This window comes from Myxocyprinus asiaticus, chromosome 3 (assembly GCF_019703515.2).
Source record: "Myxocyprinus asiaticus isolate MX2 ecotype Aquarium Trade chromosome 3, UBuf_Myxa_2, whole genome shotgun sequence".
Classification (NCBI taxonomy): Eukaryota; Metazoa; Chordata; class Actinopteri; order Cypriniformes; family Catostomidae; genus Myxocyprinus; species Myxocyprinus asiaticus.
The window spans coordinates 35,338,574-35,356,639 of record NC_059346.1 but is presented as its reverse complement, the minus strand read 5'-3'; the positions used below and the strand labels follow the sequence as shown (position 1 = coordinate 35,356,639).

At 43.5% G+C, this 18,066-nt stretch overlaps 1 protein-coding gene across 2 annotated transcripts in view; it reads right to left on the bottom strand.

Annotated features, from left to right (window-relative positions):
- The window catches only part of LOC127429904 (ADP-ribosylation factor-like protein 15), a 224,428-nt gene that overhangs the window by 100,620 nt on the left and 105,742 nt on the right, over nucleotides 1-18,066 (bottom strand). For both annotated transcript variants that reach the window (XM_051679265.1, XM_051679271.1), the window contains exon 4: nucleotides 15,671-15,879. In XM_051679265.1, the coding sequence (XP_051535225.1) occupies nucleotides 15,671-15,879 (209 nt within the window). The remainder of the gene's footprint in view (nucleotides 1-15,670; nucleotides 15,880-18,066) is intronic.

The window sequence follows — 18,066 nt, the reverse complement described above, 5'->3', positions numbered from 1 at the left end:
CAGCTTTGCAGATCCTTGGCATTCTAGCTGTCATTTTGTCCAGATACTCAGGTGACATTTCACCCCACGTTGATCCATAACACTCTTTTCCAATTATCTGTTGTCCAATGTCTGTGTTTCTTTGCCCACTCTAACCTTTTCTTTTTGTTTTTCTGTTTCAAAAGTGGCTTTTTCTTTGCAGTTCTTCCCATAAGGCTTGCACCCCTGAGTCATCTCTTTACTGTTGTACATGAAACTGGTGTTCAGCGGATAGAATTCAATGAATCTGTTAGCTGAGGACATGTGAGGTGTCTATTTCTCAAACTAGAGACTCTGATGTACTTATCCTCTTGTTTAGTTGTACATCTGGCCTTCCACACCTTTCTGTCCTTGTTAGAGCCAGTTGTCCTTTGTCTTTGAAGACTGTAGTGTACACCTTTGTATGAAATTTTCAGTTTTTTGGCAGTTTCAAGCATTGTATAGCCTTCATTCCTCAGAACAATGATTGACTGATGAGTTTCTAGAGAAAGCTGTTTCTTTTTTTGCCATTTTTGACCTAATATTGACCTTAAGACATGCCAGTGTATTGCATAGTGTGGCAACTCAAAAACAAACACAAAGACAATGTTAAGCTTCATTTAATGAAGCAAATAGCTTTCAACTGTGTTTGATATAATGGCAAGTCATTTTCTAGTACCAAATTAGCAATTTAGCATGATTACTTAAGGATAAGGTGTTAGAGTGATGGTTGATGGAAATGGGGCCTGTCTAGATTTGATCAAAAATTACTTTGTGATCAGTTGAATGCCACTTTGGTGAATTAAATTACCAATTTCCTTCCAAAACAGCAAAATCTGTACATTATTCCAAACTTTTGGATATCATATATATATATATATATATATATATATATATATATATATATATATATATATACTGTGTATATAAATATATATATATATATAGAGAGAGAGAGAGAGAGAGAGAGAGAGAGAGAGAGAGAGAGAGAGAGAGAGAGACTGAAAAGAATGATCAACAATGAATAATGCCTGTCTACAGAGGATTGTACCATAGCCTGTGAGTAAAACATGGTTTCACTTTAGGACAGCTAAACATCTTACCTCGCCAACATTCGAAAGGTAGAGTAGAAGGAAAAGATTGAGTAGAAAAAGAATATTCTTCAGCATGTGCCAAATAGAATATCATGTTTATCTGACTGACAAATGAAGGGATGTTTCAGACTTGTAATGTAATCCTACACAGACCAGTCAACAATGCCCCAGACAAAAACAAAGATATTTCTAACCTGAATTTTCCAAGCTATGTTTCCAGAACAGAGAGTTAACACACAAGAAAGTAAGTTAATGCATTTCCACATCCACACCCACATAGTTCTTGTGAAACAGAGAAAACAAATGATACAAACTAGCCTTGGTTCCTTGGTTGTCAACACTGCAGATCTTAATGATTAATTGCATGTTTAAGGCAGTAGGTACACAAGGTGGGAGAGAACTGGTGTCCATCAACTGAATTGTTGAATAGTCGTGAGGTTGTGGGGCTTTTACTAGGATTATTTAATGTAGTACGACAAAAGTATACAACACATAAACAGACACACATCTTGGCCAAAAGTTAGAACACATAAAGGTCCCAAAAGTTTGCATGTACAGGCTGCTGTGTCACAATTTCAGTTGGTAAGCAACATCAGTTAGAAGTTTGGTACACTGGAACCAGATGTGAACAAACTAACTCAGTTCCCACACAGAAGCATAGCCTAGGCGAGCTGTTGAACACTACATTAGCTTGATCAGTTTGATCAGTTTTGCACAGACATCTGGAGACTAACTGGGTGATATCAACAAACCTGTCATGCATTCTGAGATATATCTCGAGAAAATAACAACAGGCTCTAAGAGAGGAACTACAGTTAATAATATGATGTCTTCTTTATCCTAAAATTAGTTCTTAACCCCAACACATGAGCATTCATGCAGAGAACCTTCATAAAACAAGGAACATCTACACAGCCTGCTTTGTTGAGGTGTTGTATCAACATATGACTCCCCTCTCTCACATTGCTTCCTCCTTGGGCCCCAGCAGCAGGACGCTGGTGTCAACAAGGAATTCCGTCCCATGAATATTTCCCTTCTGAAAACAAGTCACACACAGGCCCTAGTGAGGCCTTTACAGGTCCAAGGAGTCTTTTAAACTTGACTGTGGCAATGCAAAAACGATAAGTCACCAGCATTATACTATAAAATGATACTAATAACTAGCTTTCAAATACACAGAATGCAAAGTATGCTTATTTTCCTGTATGTAAGCCTGTTTATTAGTTCACGCAGGGTGCTGCTCTGCTTTGGAAGGAGCTATATGGCAACTTGTAATTAAAACTTTTTATTGACGATACAGTGGCCCCAATAAAGTATTTGGACACTTAAGCAAAAAGTATACGTTGGTCAAACATGAACGCTAGGTGTCTGTGTACAGGAGGCGTGATGCAAATTTAGTAATGAGCACAGTGCTTGAGCACTGAATGCGTGCGGCCCAATTTTTCAAACCACGCATCTCTGAACATGTAGTGTGCGCATGGGCCTGGAATTATTTGCACTAATATGTGGATCCACAAGGTGGCAACAACTTGAGCCATTGCTGTCACGAAGAAGCGCTAGAAGAACATGCAATCACTGATTAACAAAAACAGTGGATGTGCAGGTCAAGAGCTCATGTGTGAGGATGTCAGGAGATTCCTGCATTTGTATAACTCAACTCTGAAGGACTATAAAGACATCTTTATGGGTCTAAACTGCCAGTGCATGCACGCATAGTCATATGGAGTAGGCTCGCGTTCAACTGTATGCAGACGCTGAGCGTTCATGTCAAAATCGAAGTACACTTTGGGCTTTGTTTTTGTTTTTAAACCATTTAAAAATACATGAATGCCAAAGCATTAAATAATAAAATATCAAACCACTTGGATTTTAGAACTATAGGAGAAGTACTGTTTTCAAGCAAAATATTTCACAAACAAAGTTTGCTTGATTTTAAATTATAAAAATAGATATACTGCTAAATTTAGGACCAGTATTTGAGCAATTTCTGGTTCTCAAATGTCAGTGGAATATGGAATATTTTAAGTGTGGCTTAAGTGTCCAAAAGTGTCCAAATACTTTTTGGGGCCACTGTATATAGAAGACAAAAGTGTACTTATTGTCACATGTCAGAGGCTGTGTCTCGTTTGGAAGGCTGCATGCTAGGTAGGACACGTCCTTTGAAGTCTGTGGTAAACCGAGTGTCCTCCTTTAAACAAGCCTCGTTTAAACGAGAAGGCCTTCGTAGGACAAATGGAAACGGAACGTAACATGGTTGCTATGACAGCACGCCACTCTTTAACAAGCGCGAGCGCTTTGAGTGAGAAGGTAACAAAGTCCCTTTAGAAGAGAATGTATGAGGTAAAATTTAGGAGAGTTATAATGATGTGGACAGAAAAGAAAATAGATTTTACAGGTGTAGTTTTAGTCTAATAGTTTATTTTAATTATATATTAATATAATTATACATATTGTATACTCTGAACCCATCTACTGAGGTACTTCAACTTGGGAATTAACATTACTTGCGTTTGAACATCATATTTATGGGCAAATTGTCGTCATTTTTTGTTTTTTAGACATTTCCAATGAAGCAAAGAATTGTGGGTTGTGAGTGCCCACGAAGGATACACCTCATGCATCCTCCGAATTCCCATGAAAGAAGGTCACATTCGAAGGCTGCATTCGAAGTGTCCTACTCGCTTTTATGAAACGAGACAGCCTCAATGATTTATGCGGCCGACAAATGCAACCTCCGGAGGACGCAGCCTTCCAAACGAGACACAGCCAGAGTACCAAATTATTCCGGGATTATAAACTATTTGCACCTTGTACAAAATATCTTATTTGATTCTCCAAAAATTAAACAGGACCCATGATTCTGTAAATGGCATTTCGTGTGATGTGTATCAACTGACCATTGTCCAGGAAAGTTTTTTAATGGCTTCAATGGCTCAAATATTGCCGTCATAGTTGGCAACATTCAAATATAATTTTAGCTTTAGACGTTCATGATAAAAGCTCAAGATCCATTCAGTTATGACAGATGGCAATGGCACTTCTACGGAGAAATTTCGAGTCAGTTGTGTAACTGCTCAGTGGACAGTGATGACCTGGCTGATTATACATCATGACTCAGATATTTGGCTCAGGATGTTTAGTCTCTGCAGTTTTCTGGGCAGGTGACTGAGCATCTGTGGAAAACTTTGTCATGGATTCTGTTCTTTTAACAACAATTTCATTTTAACACATTCTGACTTACAAGTAAATCTTATAAGTCAGAACATGTCAGTGTAAAGATTAGTAGATCAAATCAAAATGGTAATTCTGCTCCTCAAATTTTAATGGACAAGCAACATTCCAAGAGTGCATATAAACTTGATAAAAAATACACTGGGAAGTTTCACTCCAATTTTTCCGGCATTTCAGACAGGCTGTCAGTCTGTGCATCATTTAGCATAATGCAAAGCTTGATGGCTTCTTTTGGAACCAATTTCATTTGCGGAGAAAAAAAATTCAAACTGACTAAATTTTGCTAAAACATAAGTTACCTCGATATTACTTTACCTTCTTGCTTATAGAACTGTTGTATAAAAGCAATAAAATAGTATATTACTTTATACTGTTTCATATAGAAGACGGCACAGACCCCATTCTTGACTTGTCCTCTGGAATGTTTTATCTAGCCATACCTTCAACCAAGCCCTTAGTTTCCCTGGCACTGGGACAGCAGTGACAAAAAAAGAAAGAAGCAGACGACTTGTTCATTACACGCACTGAGAGACATTTAGTATCTTTCATTTAATATTAAGCATGCAAGTTCTGCACAAAAACTCCTCTACAAGATATCTGGATTATTTATGAGGGCGCATAATGTTTTAAAAGTTTGTTCGCACACAGACTTATGGAGAATCTTGCAATGTGTACATATCAAAAAATCCAAGAGAATACTGAGCACTTTTGACTTACAAAATGAAAAAAGGAGAAAAACGTGAGCATGTGCAGTCCTCCTCTCATGGAGTGTCTAGGGCAAAACGAAGTGAGGAAAAAGGAAGTGAGAAATGCCACTACAAATGCCAGTTCCCCTCTCAGGGAACAGATGTGTCTCGGATATCCTGCTCTGCTATTCTGCCTCTCTGCTTTGATGGGTCAACCATACTCTTGCTCTTGTCACACACACACATGCAATGCAATAGCACAAACAGCATGAGAAATATGAGAAAATCAAGTCATTATTCGCTCTTTAAAAATGAAAATGTCAGTGGTGTTATCTGCATGTGGACAACCTGATATATGCTCTTCTAGCCCAGACATGTCAGTTGTGGTTTTTAAAGGAATATTTTACACAAAAATAAAAATTATGTCATTATTTACTCACACTAATATCGCTCCAAACCCATATGACTTTCATTCTTTTGTGGAACACAATAGGTAAAACAATTTCTTTACAGGGTTATTTATCACAAAGACTCCAGTCTGTCAAGCCCCAAAAAGAAAACACCATAAAACCACAGTAAAAGTAATCCAAGTCTTCTGAAGCTATAAGATCACATTCTGTGATGAACATAACGAAATGTTAAATCAAATCATTTCATTAATAAAGCGTGTAAATCTTACATGGCAGCTATGTCGAATATCAAATCTCATTGGTTCTCATAGCGTCTCGTGACCAAATGTGCGATGTGCATGAGTTGTATTGATTACTTTTACCAAAGACTTTCTAGCAAGTCAGTGCCCTGGCGGCCATCTTTGGAACACTCTCAGGCAGCTAATTTTCTGTAAACAAACGGCATAGAAGAGCAGCTCCTACCTAATTGAATGGAGAAAGACTGAAAGCTCAAAAACGGTTGGTCAAGATTATGATCAAAGAACATATTTCAAATCAGCAGTAAAAACTGACAACACTGGAATCTTACATTGTCATTCTTTACCTCAGATTATGCAAAAAAAATAAAAAAAATAAAAAAAATAAATTTTCCTGGCTTGTATAGCTAATGCGCATGTGCATTTTCGAGTTGGCGATGTCTGTATCTAAAAGGTGACTGGCTCTTTTACCTATAAGGCATGACTTCCTTTCTACATCTTTTAACCGTTGGGCATTCCAATTTATCCCATTCATTTTAATAGAAGTGGCTAGTCTCTGCTAAAAAGTCTTTGCTTTTATTGATGTTTTATGGTGTTTTTTGCCCTTTTTCGAGCTTGACAGACTGGAGTCACCATTTGCTGTCATTATGGCAATAAAACCCTGTGAAGACTTTTTTTTTAATTACCATTTGCGCTTTCCATTCCAAGTCATGCGGGTTTGGAGTGACATTAGGGTGAGTTAATAATTACGGAATTTTCATATTTGGGTGAACTTTTCCTTTGATGTTATAGCCTTATATTAATCAAGGCTTTTTAATATTATACCTCACATGTGTGCCCTGGATTTCAGCCTCAGATATTGATGCCATGAACTGTAACTTCTTACCTGGGACAGTTAAAGGGGACTCTTTCCACACACACACAGATGAAAACTAAGTCAGGTCATATCCCATTCAATGCTCCAGATTTGCAAGCATCATGTAAGGGTTACAGACACCTGATACAGAGCATGTACTGAGATGGCACTGTGGTCAAACAAAAGGCCTATGGCAAAAAAACGTATTGCCTGTCTAAGCCAAACTCACGTGGCTCTGGAAGTGTTTGCAAACAGCTAAAAGAGGTCAATCGCTCTCTGTGACTTTAACTGCTAAAAATAGTCCAGGAAACACATGGCAAACTCCCCAGTAATGTGGTTTGTGCTGATCAGATGAAACTGACCATATTTATGAGATAAACAAAAGAATGGTATGTGTGGTATTCCTCAGATTGCCACCAAGTAAGTGAAGTTAACATCAAATAATGTACAAGATTTTCCACAGCTGGCACAAGTCATACAGGACATATGTCACACGTGCCGTTAGTCAATACCATGGTATTTACTGTATGGCGGCACATAACCCTATAGGCTTATAGGCTATGCAAATCAATTAAAAAAGCAGACCAGTGTAAGTTAGTTGGTTAGATCTTTGACATTAGCTGTTGTCTGTACCCTTTTGTGAGGACATCCTGCTATGCTCTCAGAGAAGCTAATATAAGCACACCAACACACATGCTTGAAATTTCCTTTTGTCCATCACATAACAATGCTTGGAGTATTGTGTGATCCTATTTGATACAGAGGAGTGGTGGTGGTATAGTGGACTAAAGCACTGAACTGGTAAGCAAAATGTTGTTGGTTCAATCCCCACAGCCATCACCACTGTGTCCTTGAGCAAGGCACTTAACTCCAGGTTGCTCCAGGGGGATTGTCCCTGTAATAAGGGCACTGTAAGTCGCTTTGGATAAAAGTGTCTGCCAAATGTAAAAATGTAAATGTAATTTCCATTGTCAAAACTTCTCTTGCATATTTCCTGTTGTTGAGAGTTGGCAAGAGGCTTGTTTGAAATACTTTTGAGGCTCCTTCTCTTATTGCCAGTTTAGTTATCACTACAACCACAATACATGTCGAGAAGGTTTTCTAAGTAAAACATAAGTAGAAATTGGAGGTGGCTAGCCAAAACATCCCACGTCGAACAGAACCACACTGGAGGAGGGTAGGTGTCACTTTCACATGTGACGACAATGAGCAAATGCTCTTCCTTTTACAGTCATGAGTCACATTTGTTGACTGGTGACATAATCAGAATTAGCAGAAAGCAGCTTTAGTTTCCCGTATAGCGCCACAGACAACCAAAAGTTGTTAGATGCCAGACTGGAGGAAACTTAATATTTGTCATAAAGATTTATGAACACTTTTAGATGTATTTACGTGTATACAGTAAATATGCACACAGTATGTAAGTGAAGTTGCAGTGTGCTGGGTGTGTAATTGTCAACAAAACACCAATCTGCTAACAAAAGAATTTCAGTTTACATTAAAAAAAAAAAATATGGGAAATGCAAAATTCAGGAATGTTGGTTGTATCTTTGGCCTGACCAGATAAGAAGAGTCAAGTAATTCTTGCTAAGTCAACAGTAGAAGGATTAACTTGGCATAAACTCCTCAGCTCAATCTGTTGTCTACATCTTATCAGAGGCTTGAACTCTTAGCCTGATACCATCTTTACCCGCTTGTTCATGATGGACTAGGGAGCAGTGTGCTCTTCGTGGAAGACGATTCCCTAACTTTTCTTCTGTTTCAACTTTATTTCTTCTGTCTTAACCTTGACAAAGCATACTTTTTTCTTTACTGATATTAAATCACTCTTAAACGAGACAATACTGATTTGTACATCTTGAAGGGATGTTAAGGAAATAACCCCTATGTCCCCATTTACACCTTAAATTAACATGCGTTTCATATCTGGATAATATCTGGATATTGTTTAGCTAGGTTCCATTTACAACTTGCAGTCAAATGCATCTTCACTGTGATCCTAGAGATCCTATCAAAGTTACCCACGCAAGGGGGGCCTGGGTAGCTCAGCGAGTATTGATGCTGACTACCACCCCTGGACTCGCGAGTTCGAATCCAGGGCGTGCTGAGTGATTCCAGCCAGGTTTCTTAAGCAACCAAATTGGCCCGGTTGCTAGGGAGGGTAGAGTCACATGGGGTAACCTCCTCGTGGTCGTGATTAGGGGTTCTCGCTCTCAATGGGGTGTGTGGTAAGTTGTGCATGGATCGCGGAGAGTAGCATGAGCCTCCACATGCGGAATCTCCACGGTGTCATGCACAACGAGCCACGTGTTAAGATGCAAAGCTTATTTAGCACTTACAAAGCTACGAACACGAGATGACTACCATTAAATCGACCTGAAATTGAGCTTTGGCAGCCACCAAAACATGTTCAATGAAGGAAAAACCCTGACTGTCAAAGTGATAGAAAGCATTTTAATTATCCATAAATTTTTTCATTCACTAATAGAAAGAGATTTTTTCGTTTCCACAGTCTCTTATGTTGCAGATTGTCTCAGAAGCAGAGGCAACTGAGATTTGTCCTCCGCCACCCGGATTGAGCTGAGTAACCGCACCACCACGAGGACCTACTAAGTAGTGGAAATTGGGCATTCCAAATTGTGGAGAAAAGGGGATAAAAAATAAATAAATAAATAAATAAAAAGTTACCCCCACAAAATGGAAAATGCTACTTATACTATAACATAAGAGACTGTGGAAACGAAAAAATCTCTTTCTATTAGCAAATGAAAAAATTTATGGATAATTAAAATGCTTTCTATCACTTTGACAGTCAGGGTTTTCACTAATTCAGGTGAGAATTGCAAGATGGCAGTGTCTGTTGTGTTCTTCACAAAACAACGGATGACTGTAGACTAACCTCATCACACAATTAATTACTTACGTAGTTGTATTCAGGTACCGACAACACATTTGCATTTACACCTTTGATTGTGGTCAGAATCCATCCCTGACCACCTCTGAATGTGGTTTCAGTGATCAGATTGTCTTGGTTGCACTTACACCTTTCATTTAATGTGGTAAAATTCTATCCGATAGCGATCCAATTACCGCAAATGCATGTTGATGCAAGGTGTAAATAGGGCCTATGAAGCACTTGTCAAACTGAGAAATCGGGGGAGAAGGGCCTTGGTAAGAGAGGTGACCAAGAACCCGATGGTCACTATGGTTGAGCTCCAGAGATCATGTGTGGAGATGGGAGAAACTTGCAGAAGGACAACCATCACTGCAACACTCCACTGATCTGGGCTTTATGGCAGAGTGGTTAGACGGAAGCCTTTCCGCAGAGCAAGACACATAAAAAAGCACCTGAAGGACTCTCAGACTGTGAGAAACAAGATTCTCTGGTCTGATGAAACAAAGATTGAACTGTTTGGCCTCAATTCCAAGCGTCATGTCTGGAGGAAAATGTCCTGGTTACTTGCGTAACCACGTGAGAGTAGCCCGGTCCAAACTCCAGGCACGTTTCGCTGACAGAGAGGGCAGTCTTCAAAGAGAGTGCCTTAAGCTCAACTGACTGCAAAGGCTCAAAGGGGGCTCTCTGTAGACCCTAAAGAACTACAGAGAGGTCCCATGAGGGAACGAGGCGTGGTCTGGAGGGATTCAGCCTCCTGGCACCTCTCAGGAAACTGATGATCAGGTCGTGCTTCCCTAAGGACTTACCGTCCACTGTGTCGTGGTGTGCTGCTATAGCAGCAACGTACACCTTCAAGGTGGAAGGGGACAGCCGCCCTTCCAACCTCTCCTGCAGGAAGGAAAGCACCGATCCGACTGCACATCTCTGGGGGTCTTCCCGTTGGGAAGAACACCACTTAGCGAACAGACGCCACTTAAAGGCATACAGGCGCCTCGTAGAGGGGGCCCTAGCCTGAGTGATCGTGTCTACCACCGTGGGTGGTAGGCCGCTTAGGTCTTCCGCGTCCCGTCCAGGGGCCAGACATGGAGATTTCAGAGGTCTGGTCACGGGTGCCAGATGGTGCCCCAACCCTGAGAAAGAAGGTCCTTCCTCAGGGGAATTCGCCGGGGGGGGGGCTGTCACAAGGAGCGTGAGGTCCAAGAACCACATCTGGGTGGGCCAGTAGGGTGCTACCAGGACAACCTGTTCCTCATCCTCCCTGACCTTGCACAGAGTCTGTGCAAGTAGGCCCACTGGGGGAAACGCATATTTGCGTAGGCCAGGAGGCCAGCTGTGTGCCAGCGCGTCTATGCCGAGGGGTGCCTCAGTCAGGGCGTACCAGAGCGGGCAGTGGGAGGATTCTCGGGAGGCGGAAAGGTCTACCTGTGCCTGTCCGAATCGACTCCAGATCAGCTGCACCACCTGAGGGTGGAGTCTCCACTCTCCCCTGAAGGTAACCTGCTGTGACAGCGCATCCACTGTAGTGTTGAGGTCGTCCGGAATGTGAGTGGCTCGCAGCAACTTGAAGTGCTGCTGACTCCAGAAGAGGAGATGGCGGGCGAGTTGTGACATACAACGAGAGCGCAGACCGCCTTGGCGGTTGACATATGCTACCGTTGCCGTGTTGTCTGTCCGAACTAACACGTGCTTGCCCTGGCTCAACGGCTGGAACCTCCACAGGGTGAGCAGAATTGCCAACAACTTGAAGCAGTTGATGTGCCAATGCAGTCGTGGGCCCGTCCATAAGCTGGCGGCTGCATGCCCGTTGCAACAAGCGCCCCAGCCCATTTTGGAGGCATCTGTCATGACCATGACGCACCTGGAGACATGCTCTAGGGGAACACCTGCCCGTAGAAATGAGAGGTCAGTCCAAGGGCTGAAAAGACAGCGACAGACCGGCGTGATGACCACGCGATGTGTCCCGCAGCGCCATGCCCATCTCGGGACTCGAGTCTGAAGCCAGTGCTGAAGCGGTCTCATATGCATCAACCCGAGTGGGGTGGCCACCGCTGTGGATGCCATATGCCCCAGGAGCCTCTGAAAGAGTTTCAGTGGAACCGCTGTTTTCCGTTTGAATGCCTTCAAACAGACCAGCACTGACTGTGTGCACTCGTTCGTGAGGCGCGCTGTCAAAGAGACTGAGTCCAACTCCAAACCGAGGAAAGAGATGCTCTGAACCGGGAGGAGCTTGCTCTTTCCTCAGTTGACCCGAAGCCCTAGTCGCCTGAGGTGAAAGAGCACCAAGTCCCTGTGTGCACACAACATGTCCCGAGAGTGAGCTAGGATTAGCCAATCATCGAGATAGTTGAGAATGTGAATGCCCACTTCCCTTAACGGGGCAAGGGCTGCCTCTGCGACTTGGAAATGGAGGACCTTGTACTGATACGCCTGACCCTCGAATGCAAACCGCAGGAAGGGTCTGTGTCGAGGTAGAATCGAGACGTGGAAGTACGCGTCCTTCAGGTCTACCGCCGTGAACCATTCTTGATGCCGGACGCTCGCCAGAATGCGTTTTTGCGTCAGCATCTTGAACGGGAGTCTGTGTAAAGCCCGGTTCAGTACTTGCAGGTCCAAGATTGGCCGCAACCCACCGCCTTTTTTCGGCACAATGAAGTAGGGGCTGTAAAACGCCTTCTTCATCTCGGCCGGAGGGACAGGTTCTATCGCACCCTTGCATAGGAGGGTAGCAACCACACCATGTCGTGGCCGTGCTGAGTCTAAGGACATCAAAGCACTTACCTGGCTCCTTGTGACCACCCCGGAACAGCCTGGGACGGGGGAGGAAGAGGTCTGTCCTCGTGACCCATGGAGACTGTCACATTGGGGGCGGATGTGTGCCACAGCTGGGCGCACAGGGGTGGGGAGACCACCGCTGGAGCGCCAATCCTGAAAGGAAAAACCCGTGGATGGTGGTCGTGACGATGACCGTGCACACTGGGTATTTGACCCAGGGAAGGAGGAAACCGCTCTTTTGCTGAACTGTTGGGTACCTCAGCCACTTGGGCATGTGGCAAAATCAAACAAAAAGGCAACAAAAGATTCTCCACCTGGCCCTCCACTGGGGGATGGAGTGGTCTTCCTACCAGCTCCAGTTGAGTGAGTTTCTTCAACCCTGGGTCACCTGTCTCAGGGGCGCTTTGACGACCTTCGTGGGTTCTTAGTGGCCAACTGTGAGACGGGTGGCGTCTGCTTCCTGCGGTGGGCTCCACGCCGGGGCTGGGCCAAAGGGGTGGGCTGCGGCGGAGCTGGTGCAGTCACCACAGGGGGACGCCCTTGGCGACGAGCAGATGGGGTGTGGGATATTGAGCCACGCCAGGGCAGGATATGCCGGATAGCCTCCGTCTGCTGCTACACCATCAAGAACTGCTGGGCAAAGTCCTCGACGGTGTCGCCGAATAGGCCAGCCTGGGAAATGGGGGCAGCAAGGAACCGTGTCTTGTCGGCCTCACCCATCTCGACCAGGTTGAGCCAAAGGTGGCGCTCCTGGACCACTAATGTGGACATCGTCCGCACGAAAAACCGTGACGTGACCTTCGTCGCTCGGAGAGCGAGGTTGGTCACCGAGCGCAGTTCCTGCATCAGGTCTGGGGCGGAACTACCCTCGTGCAGTTCTTTTAACGCCTTGGCTTGGTGGACCTGCAGGAGAGCCATGGCGTGCAGGGCAGAGGCGGTTTGTCCAGCAGCACTGTAGGCTTTAGCTGTCAGGGACGACATGAACCTACAGGGCTTGGATGGGAGCTTTGGGTGTCCGCACAGGTGGCGGTACTCTGCGGGCATAGGTGCACCACGAGCACCTTATCCACCAGGGGAATCACTGTATAGCCCCTCCGCCATCGAGGGTAGTGAGGGCGGGGGAACTGAGGAATCGGGACCGGGCAGTAAAAGGTGCCCCCCACAATTTCATCAGCTCCTCGTGCACTTCTGGGAAGAAAGGCACTGGAGCGGGGCATGGCTGCTTTGAGCGGCCGCCCGGGAAAGCATGTGCATCATCTCTGCATCAGCCTGTGACTGGGCAATCGTCCCCGAAGGGGGGAGCCCAGCTGAGTCTTCTGCGTCCGACTGGACAAGCCCACTCTCCGATGCTGCACTCGAGAGCTCATCAGCTTTGCGGGCTCCGAACAAGAGGCCAGACTCGGTGTGAGACGAGCCAGCAGACTCATCCGGAAGCCCGATTGGGGGCAGACGAGCATGCTGGGGAATGGGAGGTCCGCGGGGGATACCCGGCGGAGGCGATCCCATTGGGGTCCCCAAATTGCCCTCAGTGCTAGCCGCACTGGCCTCAAACCCGTAGGTAGAAGGACCGAGGCGGGGAGCCGCTGGGGTGGCTTGCTTTCTTACGAAAGCAACCCGCGACCGCTACGTTCCCATGGTCCTGTTCTCACAGTGAGAACATGAACCATTCACGAACACTGCCTCCGTGTGGGTCGCACCCAGACACGAAAGACAGCGATCATGAGTGTCTGAAGTTGAGAGGTAACGACCGCAACCAGTAATAACACACAATCGGAAAGGCATCTTTAAAAAGACGCGTCTTTAAAAAGACGTTCCGTGTGTGCTGCTCTTTTAGAAAAATATACTCTTTTAGAGAAATGTACTCTTTCAGAAAATATACTCCCTGCAGTGCACCAGTGCAGAGGAGGGAGAAGCCGCTGAAATGCGCCGTCAGATCCAGCAGAGGTGAATGAACAGTAAGAATTCAGCTCAATGAGCATGACCGTTTAGCTCCAAAGAGAAAATCTGAACAAGTGGTTGCATACCAGCTCCTTTTATACCCGTATGTCCGGGGGAGTGGCATGCAAATACCACTCGCCAATTTTCATTGGCCTTTTATCAAAGACCAGAGGTGTCTCGGGCTCCCAAGAGTGACCCCTAGTGTCACTACATCGACACAACGTCGAGTGAGTAACAGATAAGTAACAGGCACCACTCATCACCTGTGCAATACCATCCCAACAGTGAAGCATGGTAGTGGTAGCATTATGCTGTTCAGGGTTGAAGGAAAGCTGAACGCAGCAAAATACAGAGATATCCTTAATGAAAACCTGGTCCAGAGCACTCAGGACCTCAGACTGGGCCGAAGGTTCAACTTCCAGAAGGACATAGATCCTAAACACACAGCCAAGACAACACAAGAGTGGCTTAGGGACAACTCTGTGAATGTCTTGAGTGGTCCAGCCAAAGCCCGGACTTGAACCCAATCGAACATCTCTGGAGAGACCTGAAAATGACTGTCCACCGACGGTCCAGATCCAACCTGACAGAACTTCAGAGGATCTGCAGAGAAGAATGGCAGAAAATCCCCAAATCAAGGTGTGCAAAGCCTGTCACATAATACCCAAAAAGACTAGAGGCTGCAATCGCTGCAAAAGGTGCTTCAACTAAGTACTGAGTTAAGGGTCTGAATACTTATGTCAATGTGATATTTCAGTTCTTTCTTTTTAATAAATTTGCAAAGTTATAAAAAATCTGTTTTTTGCTTTGTCATTATGGGATATGGATTGTAGGTTGATGTAAAAAAAATTCTTTCAAGCATTTTAGCACAAGGCTGCAACATAACAAAATGTGAAAAAAATGAATATATATATATATATATATATATATATATATATATATATATATATATATATATATAGACCACTACAACCACAAGATTAATGATAACAAGATTAAATGCTTGTAACCTACTGTATGTAACCTTTATAGTGTATGTATGGTATGAACATAGATTGATGATTTCCTGTCTTTAATGCATAACTCAGAGTGCCAGATTGTCATATTTACATCTGTCTCTGGATTTAATACATACTTACAAAACTTAAAGTGCCTCCTGTAGCTCAGTCATACTTCTTATGGAGAACAACCTCTACCGGACTTTCTCAGCATGTGGAAAGAGGCTATTAGTCAGACGGCCCACGTCACAGCATGTTTATATGGTCAGCTCTGGCTTTGGGATAATGTTGGGAGGGGGAGCTCCCCACAACATCCTATTCCAACTGCGTTGGAACCCTGGTCAGCCATCTCCAAGTCTGACCCATAAACAAAAGCTCTCATTGCATGGCAACAGGACGCCCTCCAAAATGCACACTTCCCATCGTCCAAACACTTCAGAGAGTGTGTACATACAGAGGCCAGCAATCCTCAACAGCGGTGGATCACAGAGAAGGATGGGTGTTAAGGGCCAGGCATGGCCTTTAGAGCTATATTTAGTGTGGAAAGTTACCATACCTCCGGTAAATAGCGGGCAGCCGGTGAATCCTGGTGATTGGCGAGAATGAGGAAAGGAAGGGTACAGAGCTGAGGATGTTGCAGGGCCAAGTGGAGCTCAGATCGGGACAGCTCCATCTCCTCATCTGATGCAGCACTGTTGAGGACAAACACCACACCTTGGGATCCTTGGTAATATCGGCTCCAGTACTTCTTGATGGTCTCGGCTCCTACAGAAAGGGAAACAATAGTACCGTCCCATTTGAGTTACTATTCATGTAAATAAATAAGCAATATACTGTTTGCACCTTTTTTAGGAAAAGGAATAGTTCACCCAAAACATGATAATCCTGCCAATGTTCTGACCTTTCTCACTTGACTTTATTTTTTGGAACACGAAAAGAGATGTTTTAATGAATGTCAGGCAGTGACATTTTCTCTGAGGAGGTAGTGCCTTCTCAAAAAATTCATATGAGGAAAATAATCGACTGTACATATTTAAATTAAATATTATGAAATGTGAGCTCAAATAATGTGTATAGCAGTCATATTTCTAAAATTACAATGTCCAATAGTGACAGCGGCAGATAAACTTGCCTCCATTCAGCTCATTGCAATCTCATTGAGCTCCTAAAGCGTGCCGTGAATGTGAGTGTGGTAGCCGTGGAATATAGGTGGAGGAGAGGTGGCAACGTCTCCACTTTGATTTGATTGGTCATTACCCTGTCATTCATTCTTCAATGCGATAATACCCATCCCGCCTATAATGCTCGCAGCAGATCTGCAGACTGACGTGAACAGAGCGAACTGGTAGAAGCGGGCAGATTAATTTCTGAGTAAAAAAACTAAACGGCAGGGACAACACCTCTTCTGGTCACGTCAGAATCAAATTGAACTTAAAATGACTTGAAATCAAACGTAAAATGGTCTGTTAGTGAGCTGGTTTTAGTGAACGCTTCTGTTCATTTAAAGGCACACATCTGTGTTATCATGACACCTCTGGTGTTTACTGTAAGTAAATGATATGAAAATAAGGTGACAATTAAAAATGAATAGTAATAGATACATGACATATGCTTGTTGCTGTATAATTGTAAGTATTATTTTTAAAGCAATTGAGAAAACATAGACACATAAACATAAGTTTTTTTTATTTGGCTTGGTTTAATAGAGTAAATAGTGGGGGGCCTGTGTAGCTCAGCAAGTAAAGACGCTGACTACCACACCTTGAGTAGCAAGTTCGAATCCAGGGCGTGCTGAGTGACTCCAGTCAGGCTTCCTAAGCAACTAATTGGCCCGGTTGCTAGGGTGGGTAGAGTCACATTGGGTTAACCTCCTTGTGGTCACTATAATGTGGTTTTGCTCTCGGTGAGCTGTGCGTGGATGCCGCAGAGAATAGTGTGAGCACTCAACAAGCCACGTGATAAGATGCGTGGATTGACTGACTCAGATGCAGAGGCAACTGAGATTCGTCCTCTGCCACCCAGATTGAGGCAAGTCACTATGCCACCATGAGGACTTAGAGTGCATTGGGAATTGAGCATGCCAAAATTGGGGAGAAAACAGGAGAAAAAATAAATAAATAAATACAGTAAATAGTGTTAATATGAGCATACAAAACATTATAGTTAAAATGTATTCCACATCTCTTCCCATACAGAAATTTGATATATGGCCATAAAAGTTTATAGCGAGTTATAAGCGAGATGATGCAAATTACCAACACATTTTCCAAGACCATGTCATGTGATTTTCTTTTTGTTTAATTAGTCTACAAAAGGAATCAAATCTACTTAAATCTGCAGTGAAAGCCATACACATCTGCCCAAAGTAAGCCTATCATCATTCTTTTGTCTTTATTCTGTACATTAACACTTTTATAAACTCATCTTTGCAGTGGTATCAGTGTCATCATAAATGACTATAACAGAGTGTTGCCGGTGTATATTATGGCCGCGTATAGCGTGTAAGCGCATTTGCTACATGAATTGAGAATGTAAACAAATTAAACATATTCTACAGCATATATATTACTTTAAACCATCCTTGAGTGGTTAAAACAACTTCTTTTACTGACCTCAGGTGAATTCCAGTCATCAAATGAGGCATAAAGTCATTGATAACACATTTTAAAGTCACATTAGTTAAGGTTTTACTGAGCATCCTCATATTTAAATGTAATTCTAAATGCCTCCCACAGCGGTGTGGCTGGTGTATGAATGTTTGCAAACTGTAAAACATTGCTTGGCTGTTTAGGTCTTCTTTTTACCCCTGAATGTAGAACGAAGAAGAACTTCTCCAGAAGTATATTGGGGCTTTAAATGAGAAGAAGAGAGAGACAGGCTTCCCGCAGCAGCCGACTGGGAGAGAATGAGTTTTCAGCTTTGGTCACCACTCTCACCTCAAAGGATTTATCC